The sequence below is a fragment of the Podarcis cretensis genome, assembly GCF_951804945.1.
Source record: "Podarcis cretensis genome assembly, chromosome: 4".
Lineage (NCBI taxonomy): Eukaryota > Metazoa > Chordata > Lepidosauria > Squamata > Lacertidae > Podarcis > Podarcis cretensis.
This window is the reverse complement of record NC_137173.1, coordinates 3,249,479-3,264,235: the sequence shown is the minus strand read 5'-3', so window position 1 is coordinate 3,264,235 and position 14,757 is coordinate 3,249,479. Positions and strand designations below refer to the sequence as shown.

Sequence of the window (14,757 nt, the reverse complement as noted above, 5' to 3'; positions counted from 1 at the left end):
GAAACAAGGACAGAGGAATTCGACTATGGCTTCAGAGTTTTGTGTTTTTCTTTTAAAAAATTCCTGTCATTTTAATTTTCAACTTACAAAACCATACACCACTCTGAACTCCCAATCAAAGGAGGAAGCATCAGTAGAAGCAGCACAGAGGTGTTTGGTTCTAAGTTGCTTTGGATCGTCTTGGACAAGATGAAGCAACTAACACCAATAATAAATAATTAATAATAATAATAATAATAATAATAATAATAATAATAATAATAATAATAATAAAAAATTATTTATGCTCTGCCCATCTGGCTGGGCTTCCCCAGCCTCTCTGGGCGGCTTCCAACAAAATATTAAAATACAGTAATGCATCAAACATTAAAAGCTTCCCTAAACAGGGCTGCCTTAACAAACAACAACAACAACAACATTGGTGTTGCTGGGAGGTGTTTCCAAGAAATAAAAGCTGACTTGAGTAGAGCCATTTTAGAGCAAGAAAACAGCTGTGACTGATCAAAGTGCCATTCCAGTCAATGATGCCAGCTAACCACATATGATATCAGGCAAGATACTGCCTTAAATCAGAATCAAGAACAGAATAGCTCACTTTTTGTGCACTGTTAAGTGTGGCATTCTACTTCCTGGGACTTGCATCACATGCAGAGCAACTCCCTTGGGCACCTCCCCCCTTTTCTGAGAACTTATCTTATTTGCATTTCTTTTCCTTACTTGTCCCAAGGACCTCAAGGCAGAATCTGCTCAATAAAGGAGACTGCTCTGTTTGCATGTTTTCCCACAAGCATACAGAGAACAGGTGGAGTTTTGACAGCATCTTACAAATCAGCAGCCAGTATTTCAAGCTGTGGATGTTATTATTTGCATGTGTTTAAAAATGTTGGGCACCTAACACTACAGTGTCTCAAGACAACTTAAAACAGTATTTAAAAAACACACAAGTACTCAGAGAGTCACACTGCGCATGTCAAAGCAGCAGTACTTACTGGTTCCAAACCCTGTTTTATTCTGTCCATAGGAAAAGCCTGTGTTAGTGGTGGTGGAGCCGAAGAGTCCTGTGGCTGCGCTGGAGGTAGCAGTGGATGAGCCAAACAAGCCTGGCGTGGCTCCAGCTCCCACAGGGTTGGTGGGACCTTTCCTGTTCGCTTGATAGTCTTCCAAACGAAGCTCCTAAACAGGGAATATTTCTTGAGTACAGACGTCTCACATGAGACACCGCCTGTTCCCCACACCTGCTACCCCCACACCTTCTCAGGCAAAAGCGATACAGTAAAATATTGGAGTTGACAGTCCCTGGGCACAGGCCAGCATTCTCAAAAAGGACAAAATGCAACTTTGCCAAAGTAGGCATCGGGCGCCAAAAACACCTGCCCGACAGGTTTCTCCTGACAACTGCGATGTGGCAGTTCAGCATGTGCTCCACCATGGGCATAAATGCCTTGCCTCCATTCTTTCTACTTGAAATGCAAAGAGCTCACCCCCATCCACTGCTATAGAGGAAGGAGAGCAGCACTCCACTGTCTGAGCCACAAAACGGGATGTAAACAAACAGGGACAGCATGCAGAGATACAGATATACGACGGACTGACCTCTAGCGATTTGCTTTCATATTCTTTCATAGCAGTAATGCACTGATGTTTGGTGCTGATGTTTGTGCTGACTCCGGACTTAACCATAGTGTCAGTACCCGTAGGGGGCTGTAAGAGAAATGTGAACACTCGTCAAGGTTACTTTAGATTTAATTCCCCTGGAAGTCCTGTAAGCAGTCATGGCACAGAGGGAGCAGCAGGATTCCTGTGAGCCTCCAAGCAGCCACTCATGTGAGCTAACAAGAACACTGAGACAACCCAGCATGCTACAGCATGTAACACCCATCCTGGCACAAGTGAACTGACTGATTAGTTTCTGGGCCCAATTCAAAGTGCGGGGTTGACCTATAAAGCCTCACATGGCTCAGGACCTCAATACCTTATGGACCGCCTCTCCCCACATAAACCAACCCAGACCCAGCCCTTGTCTTCTGAGGCCCTTCTCTATGTCCCCCCTCCCAGAGAGGTTTGGAGGGTGGCAACAAGAGAACAGGCCTTTTCTGTGGTGGCTCCGATTGTGGAATGCTCTCCCCGGAGAGCCACATTTGGTGCCACATGTCTTAAGGCCCCAGGTAAAGACATTCCTCTTTACTCAGGTCTATGGCTATTAAATAATCTATGTTCTGTAAAAGTGTGGGGAAGAGGACTGTTATTATGATGACTACTTTATTATTGGGCTGTTTGTCAGTATGCTTTTATTATTATGTTTTTATCACTGATGTTCTGCAATGTGCTTTTAATGTTGTACATCACCCTGGGATCTTTTGATATATATGAATTGTATATTTAAATTATGAAACAAAGGACAATATATAAATATTAATATTAATAATACAGCCGTTCAAATTCTCGGTCAGCTGTGAGGCACCCTGGGTAGCCAGTTTCTCACCAGGTCAGAACGGGACTCAGGCTTCTAGGGAGAAGGATAAGACGTAGAAGATGAGAAACAGAAGGGGCTTTGCTTGCCTTGGTACACAAGGGATGCCCACGCTTTCCTGCCATCCTGGTACAAAGCCACACACTGCCCTGGCCTATGGTCTGCCTCTGCTCCTGCTCTAGGCTGACACGGCTGTGAGGGCCCTTCACTACCTGGAAGGCAGCCCTCATTGTCCTGGGCTGTGCCTGCTGCTGCTGCTGCTGCTACTACTCTTTCTGCTGTAGCACGAGCAGGAGAGAGCCCCATCCCCACTGGTGCATGTGGCTGAAGGAGGACTCAAGAGAGCACTCCCTGCTACAAAATCCTGGCATCTCCTGCTCCAACAACTGCTACAGAACCCTCCTGATCAACTATTCCACCTTCTGCTTAAAGGAGCCTCTGCACACAAGTTTTCCAGCTCAACGCAATGCCTAGCATTTCTGTTCTGCACTTGGAACACCTGGGCTGGAGATGCCAGAGACTGGAAGCGGGGACCTTCTGCCGGCACGGCATGTGCTCTGGCCACTGAGCCATGGCCTTTCCACAAGTGATCACACAGAAGTTGAACCACCACAGGCTGGTTATAGCCGTGTTATTTAAATGTGATCCAAATAAAGAGATAAATGACCAAAACTGAAACAGCAAAAGACAAGAGTACCTGCACTCTTAGTCTGTGATTCATTTGCCAGGCGAGGCTTCTCCAGAAGATGAGCTGGCCCATGGGCAGTAATTGAATTTCTCTTTGGAGAACTGTTTTATCAGTTTTTATTTCCTGAGGTTTTTTCTGTGCTGCTAGAAAATGGTTTCCCAACTCAGGCCTCTGAGCACAAAAGGAGGCTTCTGAGAGAGTATTCTCTCCCTTCAAGGCTGGAAGGCGGGGATCACAAGTATCGGCACCTGTGATATCTTTCTGTGCTCTTGCTACTGGAGGTCAGTGTGGGCCTTGCTAATTAGAAACTGGCCACACCTGTGATAACGTGGGTTGCTCATAACACGGTAGAGTCTTCTCATTGGCTATTCAGAGTCACTGGTTACTAGGCAAAGTTGGGGTAAAACTTTGTGCTAGTCCTCACCATGTTGCCTGACACCTGGCAACAGCTACTTGCTGAAGGCCAATTTGCTGATTTGGTTTATAAAGCAAGTTAGTTTGTTTGGTATCTTGTTTTACCATTCCCAACTGCTTTTACTTATAATCTCACTGGGATACAGCTCCGTTATTTATGCTGCTATTTTCTTTTTTTTAAAACTCTTCCTGCTACTTGTGTGTTTCTTCGGATGGGACTTGTTGGTACTGAATGTGGTTATCTTAGTCTCTTGGTCAAACTGCTACTGCATAAACTTTAGTGGGCTTGAAGCCTGCAGGGACAGCGTCTGGTTCCCAAAACCTTGTGTGGCATTTGGGAAGCTCTGGGAATATCTTGATTCAGGCTGATGGATTTACAGGAGTAGTGGCAGCGTACTGCCTTGCAGGGTTGATATTCAACTCTGGTCATTTGGCTACTGCTCTCCAACAAGAGGGCTTGCCACCACGGTTCCCACTGGCAGCTATTGCAAATGTTATTTTGTAATGTTCAGTAGTTTATAACTATTCCAAATAAATAGATAAATAAAATGCACAATAAATACACCAGATGCATCTTTCATTGGAATAGGGAGTCCAAAGTGTAGTGAACAGAAAGCAGCCTCTTCTGGACTGCAACTCCCATCAGCCCTGGCAAACAGGGCAAAATGTCAGGGGTGCTGGTAGTTGCAGTCCAAAACAAACATCTGGCCGGCATCATACTGGAAAAGGCTAGGTAATGGATGGAACTAATTTTAGACAGGAAGCAACTGGGACTTACATTGAATTTAATGGTGGTGCCAGTTGGAACGGTGAAGCTGGTCGATCCGAAGAGGGAACCGGACGTCCCCCCAAACGGATTGGCGGTTGTGTTAGTGGTTCCAAATAAACCCCCGCTGCTAGTACTTGTCCCAAAGTCTGTAGAAAAGGAAAAGCGAAGTCAATGCCCAAATATGAGAGGAGACAGTGCCCAAAACAAACAATGGCCTTACTTTTCACACTATGCAAGGCAAGTGTTTAAGGCAAGGCAGCTTTTAATGTTTGACGGATTACTGTATTTTAATATTTTGTTGGAAGCCGCCCAGAGTGGCTAGGGAAACCCAGCCAGATGGGCGGGGTAATGGTAATAAAGAATAATAATAATAATAATAATAATGGCTGACTGGAAACAGCTTGGACATTGTGGCAGTTGGGGCGGAGCAAGCTGCTGAAGGGCGGGGAGCGAGCTGCCCACGGCGGACATTCAGAACGCTGCCCACCGGCGACTCCCAAGCCTCCCCCAAGCTGTCAAAACAAAGGAGGATGGGGGAAATGCCACTGGCAAAGTGGCACAGCTACCCCCGTACGCCAACGTCTTGGGGTAGGCTTGGGAGTTGCGGGTGGGCAGGGTGCCAAATGTCACACCCCCACTCAGTGAGGGCGCCTGGGGCGGTCGGCCCCCTTCCTACGCCCCTGCACCCACCCCAACAAGGACTAAAGCAACGTTTTTGGCTTCCTTATGGCAGTCTCAGAACAGGTTTGCTAAGCACGACTTGTCCCCTGCCCCTGGTGAGCAAGAAACTGAACTGTCCCAAGGCAAGCACTTGGGGAGCAACTACCCAAGCTGTTGTTATTCCATTTGTACCTTGGATCCCAAACGCCTTGGTACTCCAGCTTCCTGCAGCCAATCAGAAGTCGCACTTTGGTTTTGGAAGTCAAACGGACTTCCGGATTGGATTCCGTTCAACTTCTGAGGTATGACTGTATATTATTATTTATTATTATTATTATTATTATTATTATTATTATTATTACCACCTGCCCTTCACCCTGAAGAACCAGGGAGGGTTACAACAATTATAAATACAGCAATTTAAAGAACTTAGAGTCACGTGGTTGTGCTGCGTAAAGAATTCTTCCAAATGGTCAGGAAATAGCAATAGATTATACTCACTGCCAAACCCCACAGGTTTACTCTGCGCAAAGGCATTGTTCTGGGATGAAAAGAGGCCTCCGCCAGTGCTTGCTGTCCCAAACAACCCACTGGAAGTGCCAGTCGATGTTCCAAATCCAAAGCCAGTGCTGGTGGAAGACGTGGCTGGCTGGCTGAAGGTGCTGGAACCAAACAAGCCCCCTGGAACCAGAAATATCCAGTCAAATCAGACACAAGGAGGGGTGGGAATATTTGATGATGAAACCCACACAAACATACACACAAATCCATATATATATTATACAGTGGTGCCCCGCAAGACGAACGCCCCGCAAGACGGAAAACCCGTTAGACGAAAGGGTTTTCCGTTTTGGAGGCGCTTCGCAAAACGAATTTCCCTATGGGAAATATCTTGCGAGTTCCTGCGGGGTTTTTTTCCCCTTTTCCCCCCCTTTTCCTAAGCCCTAAGCCGCTTATCAGCTGATCCGCTAAAAGCCGCTAAACCGCTAATAGCACTAATCCGCTAAGCTGTCAATGGGCTTGCTTCGCAAGACGAAAAAACCGCTATACGAAGAGCCTCACGGAATGGATTAATTTCGTCTTGCGAGGCACCACTGTATATGTATACATTAAGGTTACCAGATGTCCCCATTTCCCAGGGACAGTCCCCGGATTTACAAACCAGTTCCCATACAAAATCCATTGAAGTTGAAAAGTGTCCCTGGATTCATTGATAAAAATTCTGGTAACCTTAGTATGTCTGTTTTCGGTTATACAATCATATCACATCCTTGTACAATAATTCTTTTCTAATTCCCACCCAGCATTTCATGAAATTCTTGTACATCTTAATTAGCCACATATACAATAATACCTTCACCTTGTTTTCAGCCTACCCATACCCTTTATATTATCAGCTGCTGGTCAGAAGGTATCCACTACCTAGAATTTGTATTTAAGATCAAATTTTGTAAATATTCCCCTAGATGCTCCCACTCACTCCTCATCTGTTTATCATCTACATTTCTTATTTTGCATGTCATACTTACAAGCTCAGCAGATTCAATTAGTTTATTTAGCCATTGTTCTTTCCCTGGGGTTTCCCTGGAGTTTTGAATCTTTTTTATATACATTTTGGCCAGTTTGACAGGTGATATATGCATAAAACCTAATGGGATGAAGGTCTGTGTGCGTATTTCAACAAAACAGAAAAAAGCAAATAAAACCAGTTTATGAAATTGTGAAGATAAAGTGCCTAGGTAAACAGATTTGTTTGTTTGTGAACAAAAAACTGGACCATAGGTGCCAGGTGGCCCTCTTCAGTGAGGGAACTCCACAAATGGAGCACTAGCACTTAAAATGATTCCTTCTTGGTTGTGCAACAGTGTCCCTCTGATAAAGGAGGAAACTGGCCAAGAACTTCGGCAGATTTTCGGCAGACTGATAATGGAAGAGGCCTTTCTCCTGGGCATGGTCGGCCAATTGGTGGTAAAGAAGGATAGAACTTTCTTTATGTATGCCACAACAGCAGCAAGAATACTTATTGCAAAGTACTGGAAGACACAAGAACTACCCACCCGGGAAGAATTGCAGATGAAGTTGATGGACTATATGGAATTGGCGGAAATGACTGGCAGAATCCGAGACCAGGGAGAAGAGTTGGTGGAAGAAGATTGGAAGAAATTTAAAGACTATTTGCAGAAATATTGTAAAATTAATGAATGTCAGAATGATGTCGGTATGAAATTAAGTGGTTTTTAGCAGTAATGCTATTAAGGAGTAAGTGAAAACGGATTGTAAACAGGTGAGAAAGTAAAGTTATAATATATTAAGATGAAGGATTAAGACAAAACAAAGAGGGAAAGGATTTGCGGAATTAACCAATTGAATTGGATTACAAAAAAGGGAGGTGTGAGGAGGTCAGGGAAATAAGGGAATGAAAGATAAGCATGGAAAGATTGATTTATTTTTAATTGTTTCTGTTTTTCTCTGTGTTTTTGTATTTTTTTGTTTCTTTTTTATTCTTCTTATGTCTGTAACCTTTTTTTTTTGAAACTTCAATAAATATCTTTAAAAAAAAAAGATAATGGAAAAGGATCACAGGATGGGTGTGACTAATCTGGCCCCATTTATCAGTCAGAGGAAGCGAAGCAGCTTCAGGGATTTTGCTGTCCCCTCTGCTCCAGTTGCCACTTGCCCTGGGACTGCAAAAACAAGGAGAAAGGGGTACTCTGGCCCACCACCTACTCAGAAACAAAGGTCACCAATTATCTTCCAAGCAAGAATCTCACCAAGGGAGGCTCATTCTAGCCCAAACTGGATATAAATTATTAGTTCCTCGAGGCCAGAACAACATCCGTCCTCTGCCTTTTCCCTCTGTTTCCCCTTCATTAGTCTTTTTCAAGCTTGTAAACTTGATGACAGTCTGTGTCTCTCTTTATATTGATGCAAGCTACTTTAATAGGCATCATTTGTTAGAAAAGTAAGATAGAATTGCTCCTACGGGTACTTGGACCCTAAGAAGCTTGTGGCCTTAGTTAACAGCCAGCAGCTTAAACTGAGCAAAGTAAAGAGGCAAACAGTGAAGGGGTTCAAGTTAAGGAATAAGAAGCAGTGGTAATACCTGTACCTGGCTTGGTCTGCGCAGTCCCAAACAGTCCTCCGGCATTATTATTTGTTCCAAAAGCAGATGTCCCAAAAGCTCCTCCACTTGTAGTGCCAAAGCCAGCATCTGCAGAACGGTTAGAGTTGGGAAGTTGGGAGATGAGACTATATATGGTCTGAATACAGAAGGGGCTGAAACCACATAGCAATGAGCTGGTTGTACAGCTGAAGTTGACTTACAAGAAGTGAAGTAATTTCAAATACAAGTCTAGCAATTCCTGAATAGAACATGGTTCTGTAAGACATCTCTATTAGGAATGCAAGAGTCTTCTGTATGAGAGCATGTGGCAACTCAGCCAAATATCTGATAGGCAAAATATTGGCTTTTCAAGCCAACGTCAAAGGAGGTTACACTTAAAGTTGAATTAGCCTCTTAATGAAAACATTAAAACCCCAAACTGGCAGCCTAGGACAGGGGTGGCTACCTTGTGGCCCTCCTGATGTTGCTAATACTACAACTCCCATCGGGAACACCAGAAGAACTTTTCAACACGGGAACGGTCTTCCCCTGGAAGATGGTGGACTCTCCTTCCTTAGATGTTTTTAAGTAGGGGTTGGATGGCCATCTCTCTTGAGCTGCAATTCCCCCATTGCAGGGGGTTGGACTAGATGACCTCGGGATGCCTTCCAACTCTACAACTCTATGAATCTCTGGTCATCTATTGCTCATTCTGGCTGGGACTGATGAGAGTTCAACAACGGCTGAACAGGTTCCCTCACCAGCTTAAAAGTGAACAAAATGCTTTGCATCCAGGTGGTCTGAAGTCTATTCCGGCCGCCTCCAGTTAAACGAGATCACAGAGCAGGTAACGTGTAATACCTGTGCCAGGATAGGCAAATAGACTGATCTGGTAACATGGCAGCACCCTGTGGCCCTATTCATAGGCTTCTCCACCATTATCGCCCACGTCACTTACTCTGCCCAAAAGTTGAAGTCGTCCCAAAGCCACCTGTGTTGCCTCCGAAAGGCGTTCCAAATGATTTGTTAAACATTTTGAAGTTGTTTCAGGTTCTCAAGACCTAAATGAAGAAAAGAAAAAGAAAAGCTTAGGTGAAATCAACGTTTGGCCTTATTGAGAAATGCCAGATAAATACAGATATTAGAAATGGGGTGTGGGGGGGAATATATGGCTATCCATCTTATTACCATTAATTACTGCACATTGCCATTTTCAACATGAAAATTTCTATCCTGCTTTGGTCAGCCTGATGCTCCTGGAAAGCTCTTTAAAAGGACATGGTAGCAAAGACCACCTCCAGGATCTCCTGCAAAGGTGTATCCCATTCAAAGGCACTGACTGTACTGAAGTGATGAAATTCATGTCTGGCTGTACTACCTGAGACATCAGGTTTGCATGTATGGCTCTCATCTCACCGAGCATTTCTACACAAACATTTCTACACCAACAAAGAAAAGTCCACTGTCTATAGAAAAATAGATCTCCATTATCTTCCTAGCATGCTTTAGGGAGCTAACATCCATTAGGAATAAGGTCTTTTCTGTAGCTGTTCAGTTGTGGAACATTGACTTCTGGGAAGTCTGTATGTGTTCTGCCCAGATCATCTGCTGTAGGCACTTTAGATTCCATGAGCAATTAGCAGAGATTCTCCATGTTTTATTTAACTATATTTGTTGGCTATATTTTTCCTCGAATAGAAAGCCAGCCTAAAGATATTGTAAAATAAAGAAGCAGCTGAACATTTTCCTTCTTACATCTTGTATGTAGTCCTAAGCATTTCCAAATCATTCCACTCCTTATTCAAACTCTCACCTTTATCTTATTCCAGGCTACTTCACGTGGACAATGTTCATTCGCTCAGGATTCCCATTACCCTATGATGAAGACAGACCCAAGTTAGTACTTGATTAAAAACGAAAACAAAACTAAGGGCTTGAGTTTAACATGAGTGTTGGAGTTGTGGGAGGGTTACTGGTTTGTTTTCTTCTTGTTTTTATTATGTGTTTTCTGTTTTTATCTTATATTTTTATGTTGTGAACCGCCCTGAGATCTATGAAGAAGGGAGGTATACAAACCGAATAAATAAATAAAATAAAATCATACCTCCACATGCTTTGGACAAGGGGTTTTGCCAAAGCAGACAAACATGGCTCCCTCAAACATCACCGCAAGCAAAGCTCAGCTAAAAGTCACCAGTTTTTAACTTGGGTAGGCATGGCTACCAGTGTTCAAAACTGCCATTGTTCTAGGCATGTTTTGCGACAGGGAATTTCATTAGCACAAGCAGTTTCTGAGCTCTGGGCACAGTACTGCGCCTAAGATTTCAGAGCAAAACTGCAGAGCGGAAGGAAAGGAGGACATTTTTCTGCCTCCCGACTTCCAGCTACTATCTGAAGGCTGGAGAAGAGACCCTCTTAAGAATAATAATAATAATAATAATAATAATAATAATAATAATAATAATTTATTATTTGTACCCCGCCCATCTGGCTGGGTCTCCCCAGCCACTCTGGGCGGCTTCCATAAAAACCAAAAATACACTAAAATATCACAGATTAAAAACTTCCCTGAACAGGGCTGCCTTAAGATGTCTTCTGAATGTCAGGTAGTTATTTATTGCTTTGACATCTGCTGGAAGGGCATTCCACAGGGCGGGCGCCACTACCGAGAAGGCCCGAGAATATTAGGGGGTTGGGCAGGGGAAGGACTAGACCATGTGAAAAATGAACATAATATTTTAGCTGCAGTTCATTCATTTTCAGCTTTGTATTCTTGCTATAAAAAAGCGTGCGTAGACATTTCATTGTTGCATCCACAACCTAGGTTTAAGGTGCCATTTAGCTCCTAGCTTTCATATCTCAGTTTCTAAGACTGATGGCTCCATTGTGTCTAAGGTTTCTTAACAGGTAGAGCATACGGGTACTGGCCACAAAAAATGGAAGTTTTTAAAAACTCAAACCACTGCCTGTATGTCACTGAAAGTTTCTCAAAAGCCAAAAAGCTTATTCACATGGCAGAATCAATTCTTTACCTTCTCCAGTAGTGGCCCTGGGTTGAGATGGTCACACAGAGAGAATTTAAACTACACAGCTGCATGCTATCTTGGTGGTTTCAAGGAACTTCCAAGGACCAGGCATTAGCACTTGCACTCATTACAACCTCCTTGTCAGTCCTTCCCAAAGCTACTGATATGCACCACTAGAAGCTAGCCTGTGGCTGTGTGATCTTCAAACCATCTAAAGCAGCCTTTCTCAACCTGTGGGTCCCCAGATATTGTTGAACTACAACTCCCATCACCTCTAGCTAGCAAGGCCAGAGCTCAGGGATGATGGGAGTTGTAGTCCAACAACATCTGGGGACCCACAGGTTGAGAACCGCTGATCTAAAGTAACCTCCATCTAAATGTGCAACCACCCCATAGTACCATCACTCACATACAAATTGTTAGACGGTCCTGTGAGGTAGGGATGATGGGAATTGTAGTCCCAAACATCTGGAGGGCCGGAGTTTGCCTATGCCTGGTCTAATCCAAATAATTTTTCTGCATAGCAAGAGCCCTATCCCTCCAGCTTGATGTGCAGTATTAACAAAATGATAGTTTTTTATTTTCAGCTTTCATTTATTTTCTAGCTGCCCAACTGGCAAAGACAAAAATGTTACCCCAGTACCATATATTTCAAAAGCTTACAATATCCTAACACTGGACAACTTTGTCACTGCTGTTCTTTATACTTCAAATTTCATAAACATATCAAAGCAATATATTATGCACTGAAGTAGGCACATATTTTTTAATTAATTTGGTTCTATCCCACCCTTCCAAAAAGCAGCTAAGGGCAGTGTGCATTTCTCTTCCACATCATGTTTGCCTTGCAACAACTCTGTAAGTTGAGTTGGCAGAGTGGGGATTCGAACCTGAGCTTCAGTGTCTAAAAATAGCTGTGTGGATTTTAGCTCTGCTACCAATGTTTCATAGAATCATAGAATCATAGAGTTGGAAGAGACCACAAGGGCCATTGAGTCCAACTCCCTGCCAAGCAGGAAACACCATCAGAGCACTCCTGACATATGGTTGTCAAGCCTCTGCTTAAAGACCTCCAAAGAATGAGACTCCACCACACTCCTTGGCAGCAAATTCCACTGTTGAACACCTCTTATTGTCAGGAAGTTCTTCCTAATGTTTAGGTTTCCATTTAAAAAGTTTCACCGATTCAATAAAATGCAAAGATATGCAACAATAGTTGCCATTTAAAAATATGCATATGTATCCAAGATGGTGTTTAATTTATGAAAACACTCAGGTGAAACATTCAAGGCAGCATGACAAACACTTATGATTATCAACTTTTTCATCCACCACTAACATTGTAGAGCCATTAAATAATATAACTTAAAAATGACCTTCCTTTGGGGTAAAAACGCTATTGTACGGTTCCCCAATTGCCTCTTAACAGTTCTCTAGCTAATCCTGGTGCTTATCTTTTTATACTTCAAATAGGTACACACATGGCAGAACCTTGTTTCCACTGCAAGAAGAAAATAAGAAATGGATAGTTCTTGCCCTAGTGGAACAGGGAAAGGCCCACCTAGGCAAATGGGAACTCCAAAGCAGAACCGGAGAGCAACAGTAGGGATTGCCAGCAACTGCTTCTGAGAGCGGAGATGGAGCACTGCCATGACACAGATATGAACTCAGGTCCTGCTTTGGGGTTCCCATTCATATGCTTAAGTGCCATCCTCCACTCTCGCTTGCACATTATCCCAGCAGTTGTTGTTTTCTAGCTGGTAGAAGTTCTTTAAAACCTCTTAGGATTTCCCAGCTCAGCTACCTAAAGAGCCTACAAATCAGAGATTCTGGAGAATCAACCTGGGACCCTCTGCTACTGAGTGAGAGGCCCGCCCTAAATAGGCGGAAAACACAAATATAAACACACAGAGACATTGTACTCACTCATCCCAAAGTTTACACCCATGCTTCCTCATACACTGCATAGTTAAACTATGACACTTGCTCCCACAGCCACCAACTTGGATGGTTTTAAAAGAGGATTAGCCAAGTTCATGGAAGATGTCACGCAACCAATGATTACTAACCATGATAGCTAAGCTCTGCCTCTAATGTTGGAGGCAATAATTGTTATGTAATGCTATTACCAGCCATGCTTCTGAATACCAGTTGCTGGAAAATGCTTGTGGGCTTCTTTCCCTTTGGGCCATGTGTTTGGCCACTGCAATAACAGGATGGTGGACTAGACAGGCCCCTTTGGCCTAGTCCAGCAGACTTGTTTTACAGTCTTTACCTACTGTATGCCACACCGAAGGCTCTCAGGGGCTGTCCCCAGATTTTGAAAACCCTTCCCTAGAGAAACCAGATGGGCTCCTCCTTGTTGTCCTTCTATTGGCAGGTGACAACTTTCTTGTGCCAACAAGTGCTAGGGAACTGACTGCTTTTAAGGAAAGTGCTGGTGCTGAGACAATCTATTTTTACAGTTTGTTGTTGCTGGCGTCAGTCTCAAGAAATAATGCAATGCACCTCCAGGGGTGAAGTCAGCCCTGTTTAGGGAAGTTTTTAATGTCTGATGCTGTATTGTTTTTAATATTCGGCTGGACGCCGCTCAGAGTGGCTGGGGTTATTATTATTAACCACTGCATTAGCAGCACCGTCACCTCCCTGGGGCGCAAGGCTGGGCAGTGTGTCTGGAGGTTCTGGACTGCCCAGAAGACAAGGCCCCCAACAAAGGAAAGCAGAGCAACATATCTGGCACCAGCTTGCCTGCAGGAGCTGCCAAAAGGTGGTATACAAGGCGGCATTCTGGATTTGTGTAGGATCGACTCTTTAGCTTTTTCTTACAAAGATATTCCATAAAGCAGCAGAGCTTTAGGAGTAGAATTTTCCTTCTCCTATATGGCATACTAACATTGATGATGAATCCTTTTTCAATCATTGGGGTTTTTCCTCTCCCCTCGTTTTCTAACTGTTTCTGTTCTAGCTGTAAGCCACTCCTTGAACCCGATAGGGAAAAAGGCGGGATATAAATACAACGCTAACAATAACACACTCGCGGATCCCTGCCAGGGACCCACAAGCCCCGCAACCACAGAAGGGGCTTCTTCTACGTCACTCTCGTGCGCTCGGCGCTGCACAAAGACCCCGCTCGCCCCCGGCCCCTCCCACCTCCCGAGCGCCACTCACCCTTTCCCAGAATCCTCCGGGGCCCCGGCGGGGCTTCACCCGAGCCTGGCCTGGCCCTGGAGACGAGGGCGGGCCGCGCGCTCCTCCGCCCCGGAGCCTCAGCGCGGGAAGGCGGCTCGGGCCTCTCCGCTCGCTCGCTCGGGTGGGCGCCTCGGCCGTACACGCCACGAACGGAGGAGGCCGCGGCGGCAGCTCCACAAACACCCGCCTTGGCTGCTGGCGCCTCACGCGAGAGGTCGAGAAGCGCCGAGGGAAGAAATAAGTGCGTCACACACGCACGTCCGTCGCACGCACGCACGCACGCTGACGCCTGGCGCGATCGGCGCCTCTTATTGGCTGGCTGATCCTTCCTCGGAAGGCGTCGTTGCGTCGCACGGTCGTGCGCCGAGGCCGTCAACTCCGCGCTGGGCTCCTATTGGTCGAGCGGTGGCTCCGAAAGCGTAGCTGCGCCACGAGCCG

At 44.7% G+C, this 14,757-nt stretch overlaps 1 protein-coding gene across 4 annotated transcripts in view; it reads right to left on the bottom strand.

The window, feature by feature from the left end:
• The window catches only part of NUP98 (nucleoporin 98 and 96 precursor), a 45,110-nt gene extending 30,556 nt beyond the window's left edge, over window positions 1-14,554 (bottom strand). For 3 of the 4 annotated variants that reach the window (XM_079973264.1, XM_079973266.1, XM_079973267.1), the window contains exons 1-8: window positions 14,299-14,554; window positions 9,918-9,979; window positions 9,063-9,165; window positions 8,105-8,212; window positions 5,503-5,682; window positions 4,351-4,487; window positions 1,594-1,701; window positions 990-1,173 (exon numbers count right to left, since the gene is read on the bottom strand). In XM_079973264.1, coding sequence (XP_079829390.1) covers window positions 990-1,173; window positions 1,594-1,701; window positions 4,351-4,487; window positions 5,503-5,682; window positions 8,105-8,212; window positions 9,063-9,138 — 793 coding nt within the window. In that variant the 5' untranslated portion in view covers window positions 9,139-9,165; window positions 9,918-9,979; window positions 14,299-14,554. The remainder of the gene's footprint in view (window positions 1-989; window positions 1,174-1,593; window positions 1,702-4,350; window positions 4,488-5,502; window positions 5,683-8,104; window positions 8,213-9,062; window positions 9,166-9,917; window positions 9,980-14,298) is intronic. The other variant, XM_079973265.1, reaches the window with a different exon arrangement.
• Window positions 14,555-14,757: the final 203 nt, after the last annotated feature.